This window comes from Coptis chinensis, chromosome 1, assembly GCF_015680905.1.
Source record: "Coptis chinensis isolate HL-2020 chromosome 1, ASM1568090v1, whole genome shotgun sequence".
Classification (NCBI taxonomy): domain Eukaryota; kingdom Viridiplantae; phylum Streptophyta; class Magnoliopsida; order Ranunculales; family Ranunculaceae; genus Coptis; species Coptis chinensis.
Genome location: NC_141456.1, coordinates 34,450,850 through 34,462,102, shown reverse-complemented (window position 1 = coordinate 34,462,102; position 11,253 = coordinate 34,450,850). Strand labels below are relative to the sequence as shown.

Genomic DNA, 11,253 nt, shown 5'->3' with positions numbered 1-11,253 from the left:
TTCTTTCTTTCATTTGCTCAAATGAATAAAATCCTTGGTTAGGACTTAAGTATACATGGTGCTCTCGCAGATATAAAGGTAAGAACATCCATCAAGGAAATTTCAGATGATATTATTGGTCTAACATACACTTGCTGTGAATGTGGGACCTTTTTCTACAATTTTGATAATGCACAGAAACATCCAAAGAATGGTCATCCAGTCTTAAGGGATAAACTTTTGTTTGGTGGCAGACGTTAGATATTTTTATATAATTATTTGTGTGTGTACCCAAGTAGACAATGCTCATGAGTTTTTCATGATTGTATGGCTTAGAGCCTAATATTGTTGTATTGAGAATTCTCCATCTAATGATCATACTCTTAGGGAGGTATGTAACTATTTGAAGTTTAATCAACAAGTTAATCATACCTCAACCCATCACCGTTTCAAAAAAAAAATTATCTTGTGCATGACTTTCACAGAATGACCATACACCAAGCGGGAGTAGACAGCTCTAGTTTATAAATAAGAATTACCTTTTTTTTTTGTCAATGTTTATCTTGTGTGCAAAATCCCGACTTCTCAATGCTGAAGACATGAATATCTTTAACGTCCTAGGTCAGTTTGTTTGAGGTTTTAAGATCCTTCTTATATATGGTTTCTAGTTTTATATGGTGTTGTAGTTTAGAGGCATAGGCCAGAATTTGATTGGAATTTTTGGAATCGGTCGCACCCCCTGGTTTAATCTACCTTTTCAAGATTTGCTCTGCAATCTAGGATCTAGGATACTTCACGCATGTATATAACTGCTAATTAACTTGTTAACTACAAGCTCTGATGTTGGCGCAAGTGTAAAACCATATAGAACCCACTTTCAACCCTCTGTGCCTTATAGGGCCCTAATGATGTTGATCGGGTAGCAAATGAAGGAAGGACCATCATGTGCTATATTAAGAATTTGAAAACACCGGTTTCCATATCTAGGACCATTTCTAGTGCCTAGGCGTTAATTGGGCGGCAGTATAATTCCATGTGAATTACTGAATTAGGTTACCGTCCTGAGTTTCTAGTCAAAAGATTGATATGGTCCATTTGTTTACCAACCTGGTGGGCCATGGGATTTGTGTTGTATACGTGAGCCACTTGGTGCCTGTTTTTATCAGGTTTGCTATTAGAAGTGGTCCTTTGAGCATGTCAATGATTTCAATGCTATATGGTCCTTATTTGATCAGATTAGCTCTTAATGCTGGTTCTGGTTGAATTGTATTCATTAAAATGGATAAAGAACGAAGGATTTTTACACAGATGAAATAAGTTTCAATTCAGCTTGGAGAAACGTCATCTCTTTTTGAAAGCCATGACGATCCTAAGGAATTGCTGTGAAATAATGTCCATGATTCATGAGAAATGGATTTGATCTTAGGCACCATCCAAAAAGAGAGAGAAGTAGAAGAAGATTTGATCTTAGCTTAGGTACATCCAGTATTTGGTTGATAGAGTAAACATTGAGTCAAAGTTCAGACTTCATACCATTGATAAGGGATCCTTGCCCAAGAGATTTTGTAGCTATACATGCAATATGCCTATATAAACCTATATTTGGTAATCAGAACATGGTAACCTCAAGAAATTTAACTACTTTATCTAGTCTTTTACAGAACATACTGCCCTAATGCCTACCACCAAACACCTTATCAACGTAACAAGGTCTCCAACTTCATGAGTGTCTCAGGAATCAACACTCCACCACTTGTAGTGCAACTTCGAATTTCAAACATGAAAATTACATTTTAAATTAATTTACTAAAGCATAAAGTTGTTATGCCCTATGGTTATGAAATTGATTGACACGATGAACAAGATTTGGTCAACCTTAATATTACTTTGTTTGAGTTGAGATATTCAATGACAATATCATGACTCGTTAGTTCTGCACTATGGCCAAGACCAGATTTTGTTTGAAATCAATTCAAAGAGGTAATCTATTTCGATGGTATATCCCTTTGTTCAAACCATCTATTCTGCACAAGACATTACTTGCTGGAGCTCTAAGCTGGTATTTTTCCATCACTTTTTAGCAAGCTGAAAAAAAGAATGTTAATGTCATTTTGCGATGAAATTATCTCTATCGTACCAGCGTTTAAACCTACAATTCCTTCACATTCCTTTATCAATAACAATAAAATTGTCGAATCACATGATCGAGTAACACGAAAGTTTTTATACTCTTAGCCAGCGACGCTAATCCCATAAAAAGCCTTCGCCAGAGCTTGAACCAGGGACGGATCCAGGACTTGCAATTAACGTGGGCGGTCACTACAAATTTATTTTTTTGGGAAAATAGTGTCCAACTATAACTACTATTTTCAACTCATGCAAAACACGCCTGGCTGTCTAGGCAAACACTCTACTTAATTAGATTTAAACTACACAATTATAAGATAACCAAGACGGTCAATGTGTGGTAGATAGGAGTTTAGAAGGATTTTTTATCATAAGCGATAAGGCTTGAAATTTTTCTCGGCTAGCTTATGAAGTTATGATGCATGCATATGCTTCTAGACTTTCTAAAGTAAAATAATTGTCAAACAAAAGTTTTTATCTAACTAGGCACGCACTAATATTATTAATGTAACAAAAAAATAAGTTACCAAAAAAAAACTTTTATATGCGGTTACTTTTCATTTTGATCTTATTGGAGAGCTTCCTCAAACAAAGGCTTAATAGGAGAATAATTCTATAATATTGGGTGAGTCAGATGAAGAAGAAGAAAGGATGGGACAGCTTAAAAGCTCTTGTTTTAGCTAGCTGCTTTTGTGGTAAGACATACATATATAACAATCAAATCATTTAAAATTAGATCAATCTTAATTTAGGGTTTGAATTTCTGGTTTTGGAAAGGAGAAAGAGAACCTATATAAAAACGTACAAACTTAATTTTTAACATGGTTCTTTAACAAACCAAAAGAAGAAAGATGATAGAAAAAGATGCCAACTTATTTGGATTAGGAAAAGTTTGACTGTCTGTGTTTGTTTGCCATGTAAAATATATACAAGTTTCAAATTTAGAGTTGAGATTAGGAGAAAGTATGTATCATCACAAAAAACAGAAAAATGTGTATCGTTGACTGATAGCTTTCCATTGAAATACATGTTGATTGTGCATTATGATACTGGCGAAGTTCAGCCTCACATTTGAAGAGTATTGATTTAGATTTTTATTCTTCTCCTCTATAAAGGTATATAAAAAAGATATTACAAGCCATAAATGACAATAGACAACTAATGATACATACGTTGTGTAAATCACATACAAAATCTAGAAGGCTCATGCTAAACATTGAATTATCTTTTAATATTTTACAACATTGACCTTTAATTTGTGAGGATACCCTAATTGAATCTCGATTCTTTGAAGTGTACATTGAACTAAAACATATAAAGCCATAATGGAAGGTGCTTCCAGCATTCCGCCACCAAAATACTATCAAAAGTAGGCAAATATAGGTAAAGTTTTGAAGTCTGAAACAGTAGCATAGTTTTAATTGAGTTGTCAGTCGTTTAATTAGTAGGGGTCCAGTTGTTGAATCTTACACACCATCTCCTTTACTTGATTGCATGTTTTAGTACCAATTCGATCTACATACCTAACAAACTATACAAAATTGGTAGGGTTAATAAAGATATCTTTTGCGTAAATATTAGATCAAACAACTCAAAAATTCTACCATGTGTAAAGAAAATCTAATTGTCGTTATGAGTGTTAATTAACTTGTTATTATGATTCACGACAAAAACTTAATTAAATCATCAAGATTTGATATTTTAGTTAACGACAAGCCAGAATCAACAACCAAAAAAAACCATGTAAGTTTTTGTTCTTTATGCAACCAACAACAGCAATCGATTCTTTTAGTTAATATGCCAAGTGAATGGCATTCACGTAATGAATGAATGCAAAATTAGTTGGTAATTAACAAACTTCTTGACCAAAAAAATAAGAGTTTGTAACAAACTTAACTATAAACTTGTCATCATTTATGCCACACCATTAGGAATCGATTAGGTTTGGTACCCCATCTAAATATCTTCACTCTATGGATATCGACAATTAGCACAAGATCCAAAAAGCTTGAATTTCATAATTTTTCAACTCGAGTTAGTTTAGGAAATGCCACATAATCATATTTGGACTAATCATAAGATAGTTTGTGACCAATCTATGTCATTAGAACATCCTAAAGTAAACAATAAACTCCTCTAAATCTATCCTACACTGAATGACACCTAAGCATTTATTGTCGTCCCTCGGCGAATCAAGTTGCTTGAAGGAAACCTAAAATATCTTGTGATGCCAAGTCACTCAACTTCCAACTTGTATGGAAATCCTCCATCAACGACTTCCCAACTCGACAAGTGGAAAGAATATCATCAAATGGGAGTTCCACATCATGCATGTGAGTTATTATACCTTGCCTTCATTCCTTTTGCACCATACCTAACTAGGAAGATGGGCTCATATGAGTGCTAACTAAAAAGTAAATGATACCTAGTGGTCCACACACTCACACCTAGGTTTGAAGGACCAGTCTTAATTTGAAAACGAACTTTAGGCATAAGAACCTAAAATAACAACACTTAAAATGGAATATTTTGGCCAATTCAGTAGCGCATGCTTCGTTCCCTTTCACTTATTACTTATTATTGTCTATATATATTGATAGAAGAATACATCAACTTTTTTGTAAAAGTTAAAATAACTGAAAAATAAGCATTATGGAAAGCCTGTGTAAGACAGTGAGACTGTGGTGAGAGCATGAAGAGTGATGGGAAGGAAAGAGAAAGAAGCTGCTTTTTAAAATTATAAGTGAGTTGAACTTGTTGGGTTGCTTCGAAAGCTGAACTTATGCGCTTTGATTTGGTGTTTTTGAGATCTAGCATTGGAAATCGAAAGACTTGTTTTATATGTAAGTTATCTTTCAAGTTCTGAATAGCAAAGAAGTTGAAATTCTCTCTTCAAAGTCTCATATTAAGTGAAAATCACAGAAAAGTGGAAAGTTTTGAGTAGAGAACAGTGATTCATGGTCTGAATGTGGCTTTGTGAGTGATTTTTCAACTTCGTTCGAGTAGCTAGCAAAGAAGTGAATTACTACTGGGCTTTGTTGAACTGATTAACAAGTTGAAGTCATATATAGTACTGATTGAGCTTGTTTTGAGTCAAGTTTCAAGTAAGGAAATTTGCCCATTTCTGCATATTCACTCAAAGCTTTTACTTCTTTTTCCAAGAAGACCATAAACAAAACTCACACCAAAGAAGAAGGAAGTATTTCAGAAAATATTTTACTACTTCTAAAAAAACCTTTTACCGAAAGTAACCTGGTATTAATATGTTTTTACCAAAATTAAACCCTCTCTATCTCTATCTGAAATCACCTATCAATATAGGGGCAAATTAAGAAAGCTGCATTAATACCACACTTACATTTGTCATTATTTCTTTGTTTTCCACGTTTTTTTCTTCCTTAAATCCCCCCCCCACCCCCACCCCACAGGGCTTTCTATTTTTCTTTCTGAGTTATTATTTGATTGAGAGAGAGATATGGGGAAGAGTAGTTCAAAGGGTTTAAGTGAAGGAGGGTTCAAAATGTTTTCTTTGAAGAATGTGTTGATGTTATCCATCGCTTTAAATGTGGGCTTATTGTTAAATCACTTTGGGTTAAAAGACGGAATATTACAAAACAAGGTTGGTGCTACAGTGGCACAAAATAGTAGCAGAAGCTGTTTTTCTAACTGTACAGTGGTGGAGGAGATTGAAAACGGTGGTGGTGGTGAGAAAAAGAGGCAGGAGCTGGCTGCAGACTCCGTTGTTAATCTTGATCAGTAAGTAGTAGTCTATAACTGTGACTGTATCTCTATTTATTTTCTTCTTTATCTTTTTTTGTTTTTGTTATAAATTCTGTTTATGGGGTGTGTCTAGCGTGCACCTGGTCCCTGGGCGGGTCAAAGCACGATGTATTTGCGTGTTTGTTAGACAACACACTATTAAGCATTAACAATCCACAGTCTGTACTCTGTGGATTTAATTTTTCGAGATGTGTGTTCGTTTCGGTATTGCAGTGCTGACGTGTTTACCAACAGCAGGCTTTGGGCTTTGGTAGTCTGATTTGAGTTGATTTTGGGTCAAAAAGCCTCATGAAACTTAAAAGGTCCAACATTAGATTGAGTCCTCTTCTTTTGTTTTTTGATTGATTCTTTTTCTTTTAATTTCTGATTTACAACTCTGATAATTTGAGTCAGTAAAATCGGTTGATTTAGAAAAATATAGCGGGGGATAGACCAAAATTATGTGTATACAGTATATGGCCTAGTGATCATATGATCATTAAATTGGGACAACCCAACTCGTTACCATGCGTTCCCTACATTGCCACATTGCTTTGGTCCTACTTCTAGTCAGGCACATATTAAGTTTTTTATCAATCTGATTAGCATTTCTGTTTAACCAAATATGTATTTGCCAATGCAATAGTCTCTAGCAATATCATATATACAAAATTGTAAACCATCCCACCGTTTTCTCCCCTGTGAAGCCTCACTGCAATGCCGCATAAAAGTAAAGGTTTTTGCTATAATAATTTATTTGTGTCCTTATGATGTGAACTTTTGCAAGTGTTTTCATTAATTAGACAACTGTACTGATTCTGTAATATAACTTCTAATTGTTTTAAGAATTCTATCCTATGAGAACTCATTTACAAGTTTAAGGCAGGTTATTCACATATTGCTGAATATTAGTGAAGTCTAATTTTGTAATGCTGGATTATGTTCTTACTCAACTTATGTGGATTCTGGATTGCTGAGACCTGCTTTATATTTTCAACATTGTTTTCAGTCTCAAGCACTTGATAATGTTTTCTAATTTGAAATGTGAGCACAGTGGTGACCCGACAATGTTTGAACCATTTTGGCGAAAGATGGGAGACCGAAGTACTATTGTGATCCCTGGATGGCAATCCATGAGTTACTTTTCTGATATTGGAAATCTGTGCTGGTTCCTGGAGCCTGATTTTGCCAAAGAGATCCGAAGATTACATAAGTTAGTCGGAAACGCAATTACAGAAGATCGCTACATTGTGGTGGGAACCGGTTCAACTCAGTTGTTCCAGGCTGTACTCTATGCACTGTCTCCCCCAGATGCAACTGATCCTGTTGATGTGGTGTCTGCCATGCCTTATTACTCTGTGAGTTCTTAATGTCTATTCCATTTATGCAGTGCTAGTTTTTCTAACTGTCAAGACCTTCATATATTTTTTAAATTGGTACATGCCATTATCACATTGATAAAAATGCTCATTTAAATGTATGTTCCCTAGTTAGAATTCCTATGCATGTTCCCAAATTAAATTATCTAGAAGTACTGTTGGATCCATTTTCATGTCATGCTAAGATGACATATAAAAGGGCAACAACTGATTCACTTAAATGTCATGTCTCCATGCTTGTCTCATATCCCATGCAACAAATTGACAGCTTATCTTACCTCTTAGGTCTTTATTATATAAAATTTTGATGTTTGATAGTTCAATATATATTCCTTTTATTGCAAGAATTATGATAACTCGTAATAAGAATTTAATTTCAACATCACATAGACACAAGTAGAGATAAATAGTTATTTAATAGCACGGTCACATGATGGTCGTCAAAGTTTTCGTGAATCGTGTGACATTCGCTCTATGCACATGCATATCATCAAAGTCCTTTTATTTTAAAAGAATGCTAAAAGAGTGATAAAAAAAACAAAGATAAAGAACATCTATCGATGGAGAAACTATAGTGAGAGACAAAGAGAGGAAGACAGATATCCTTTTACCGCCAACTGATGGCCAAGAGTGAAAAGTTTGGCAACATGGGTCGAGGAAGAAGCTCAGATGGACACCTTAAAGCCGAGTACTTCTGATGCGAACATCAATAGGCCCAAGCCCAGATGCATAAAGAGGCGTACATCTTTTTAGTAGTCTTTTGTTTTTAGAATGCCATGTGGCATGTTATTATTGGTTTATTGCTTTCTAGGATAGTTATAAATGAGGAGCTTGAGGTTAGGGCTAGACAGTTGATGTTTAGTAGTGATTTTCTTTCTCAGAGTCAATAAAAGAGACTTCTTTATTTTAGGGTTCTTAATTGTTTTTCATATAAGTTGTAGATTTCTTCTTCTTAAAATCTACATCAACTTCACTTTCTTCCAAAATAAGTGTATTGACCTTGAGATTTTGTTTTTCTATAATACCAAGTCAGATTTCTTTCCAGTATAAAACTCATGAAGAAAGACCATGACTTACATGGACTTTTGATTATAATGTGCATAGCCTTGCTCTGATGTTTGTTCCCAGAAAAATAGTAGCATGAACTATGAGACTAATTATATCTCCTTTAAGGAACATATTATCCTAATTTATGTGTCTGAGTAGCAGTGCTTTTTTTGTTCTTGCAGTCATATCCATCAGTCACTGATTACTTGAAGTCAGGACTCTATAGGTGGGGAGGAGATGCATACACTTATAACAAGGAAGGAGCTTATATCGAACTGGTGACTTCACCTAACAATCCTGATGGGCATACTAGAGAATCTGTAGTTAATCTCGGAGGAGGGACCAGAGTCTATGATTTGGCGTACTACTGGCCGCAGTATACGCCAATCACATCAAATGTGGACCATGACTTGATGCTATTTACAGTTTCAAAAAGTACGGGTCACGCTGGCACACGTATTGGGTATGCTGTCTCAAAGCCTCCACTATACTGCATATACCTTTTATTGTACTTAATCCTAATAAACTGTTTCTTATTGTATCATAATAATCCTTAATGCATGATAACAAGGTTATTCTAAGTAATAGATTTAGTTAAATGCTAGACAACTGAATTGTGGCTAACCCTAAAATTCTAAGTAATGGCTGAAACTTGAATTCTGATTACCTTGGGTTATTGCTTCTTGAAGTTGATTATATTATTTCAGTGCAGAGGATGGTTCTATTGCATATTAGTTCATTGTCTGGAATCACTGTCATCTGCTAGCTTGCATTTGTGACAATGAAAGAGTTTCCATTTTATTTACTTATTTTTGTACGTTCAGGTGGGCCTTGGTCAAAGACAAAGAGGTTGCTAAAAGAATGACAAAGTTCATAGAGCTCAACACAATAGGCGTGTCAAAGGATTCACAGCTACGAGCAGCAAAGATTCTTAGAACATTATCTGATAGTTGTGAACATATGGTTACTTCTGATCACTCCGAGTGCTTTTTTGAATATGGTCGGCTTCTAATGACTAGAAGATGGGAACAACTGAGAGATGCAGTTAGACGTAGCGGGATGTTTAGTCTTCCGGAGTTCTTACCTGACTTTTGCAAATACACTGGAGTGGCCACTGCACCACATCCTGGTAATGGGATTCATTATGATTAGGCATATTTATCTGTCTATCATAACTGCTGCAGTAGTCTGGTATTATTCAAAATTTACTAATAATATCTTGAAATATGTTTTATATGCAGCCTTTGCTTGGTTGAAATGTGAAGGTGAGGTACAGGACTGTGAGAGCTTCCTTAGAAGCCATAAGATCTTGACAAGAAGTGGCATGCATTTTGGTGCAGATCCGAAGTATGTTAGGGTTAGCATGTTGGACAGAAATGATACTTTCAAGCTCTTTGTAGAGAGGTTGTTAAGTATTAATTCCTGACACCTTTGGGACAGAATTATCATAAATAAAACAGTTTTTTAGTGTTCCGTCCCATCAACTTTGCCAATTGGTATTCCATCCCTAGTTCTTCCATTCCATTATTAGTGTTCCGTCCCCAATTTCACATCATGACCAAGTCAGCTGTCCTTGACTCGACTCCATCCAGTTAGTGGATGTGCAATTTCATGTCTACCCTTTATCTTGTAAAATTACCAAAATACCCATTGACTCACAAGACCAAAATCTATCAAATTTACACGGGTCACCATCCTATGCATTTGATCCAATGCCCACAAATATTTTGGAAATGACACATCTCCTAAAATTTGATTGACACATGTCAAAATCTTGATATTTTCAAAGACCAACGGCCGAGATTAAAACCTGGCTTGATTGGGATTGTGGTACTAAATATAGGTCATCATCTTCTTCCTCTTGCCATCATCTTTCTCATGTTCAGCCATCGCCATCTCCATCCGCCTTTGTCGTCGCCACCGAAACAAGGCCACTATTTTTGCTCCCACAAAACTGATAACCTATTAAAAGGGTGAAGTTGGACAATGGAAGAAATAACAATTAAGCATAAAGCTCTAAACTTGGTGTTTGAACAGTTATCTAGATTTAGAAATTGGGGTTAAGAGATTCAATTGAGAAGTCGGAAAAATACCCATTACAAATGCCATTTCTACACTAGGTATTTTATCTATTTGATTATTTGAAATCTAAAGGCGTAGATCGTTGGTTCACTTGGTTGTTTACTGGGTGTCAAAAGGGGAGAAGTCACAATGCTACTTAGAATTATTCCAAGAGCCCAAGGCCGATATGTCACTCATTAGAAACTGTAAATTAATCTAGTGATCTCACGTCTCTATGATTGATTGTTGCTCTAGGAAGCAGATGCCGACTAGCAAAGTCGTTAAAATTTTTGAGTGATGATATCAGAGGTTTGGACCGCTAGCATCAAAGAGTTATTGATCTCATTTAAAACAAACTTGCCAAAAAAAAAAAAAAAATGTTGCTCTAGGAATAGTTTTTTCGGTAATATATAGCACACTGTAAAAATATTGTCTTTTAGTTTTTGTATTTGGTTATAGCCTTATTATATATAGGTCAATGTCTGGATCATTATCTACAATAGAGTGCGAGAATTGCTCATTAATGCTAATCTGCATAAGACCAGATCAATTGGGCTCTCACTAGCAATAATTGTTCCACTTGGGTTGGGGTCATAAGATTTGGCGGTCGGAGGTGTTCTAGGGTGGTGATGGTGGTGGAGACGGGTATGTGGCGGTTTCAGATATTAGAGGCGGTGAACTTGCGATTGGTGGGAGTGACAGTAGGGAAGTGTAGAGGTGGTGGTGCTATGTCATTGGGTGTAGATGTGGAAGAGGGTGACGGTTGAAGAAGATGATGTTAAAGAGCAGTGGCTGTCGGATGAAAGTGTTTGGTGATACATGCATTCTAGATGGGTTGTCATTTGGCCGTTGGATCTGTTTCTTTAAATCAAAACAGAATATGTGATTAACTGATTATTAA

At 35.6% G+C, this 11,253-nt stretch overlaps 1 protein-coding gene across 1 annotated transcript; it reads left to right on the top strand.

The window, feature by feature from the left end:
* Positions 1-4,735: 4,735 nt before the first annotated feature.
* Positions 4,736-9,769, top strand: LOC147523636 (L-tryptophan--pyruvate aminotransferase 1-like). The gene is made up of 5 exons (XM_086599285.1): positions 4,736-5,862; positions 6,920-7,223; positions 8,474-8,754; positions 9,116-9,420; positions 9,533-9,769. The coding sequence occupies exons 1-5, from the start codon at positions 5,582-5,584 to the stop codon at positions 9,715-9,717; spliced, it is 1,356 nt and encodes a 451-aa protein (XP_086455411.1). The 5' UTR covers positions 4,736-5,581; the 3' UTR covers positions 9,718-9,769.
* The last annotated feature ends 1,484 nt before the right edge of the window (positions 9,770-11,253 follow it).

Coding starts and splice junctions, on each gene's coding strand:
- LOC147523636 (XM_086599285.1), top strand. CDS start 5,582: ATGGGGAAGAGTAGTTCAAAGGGTTTAAGTGAAGGAGGGTTCAAAATG. Junction 5,863..6,919: donor TCCGTTGTTAATCTTGATCA/GTAAGTAGTAGT, acceptor ATGTGAGCACAG/TGGTGACCCGACAATGTTTG. Junction 8,755..9,115: donor CACGCTGGCACACGTATTGG/GTATGCTGTCTC, acceptor TTGTACGTTCAG/GTGGGCCTTGGTCAAAGACA.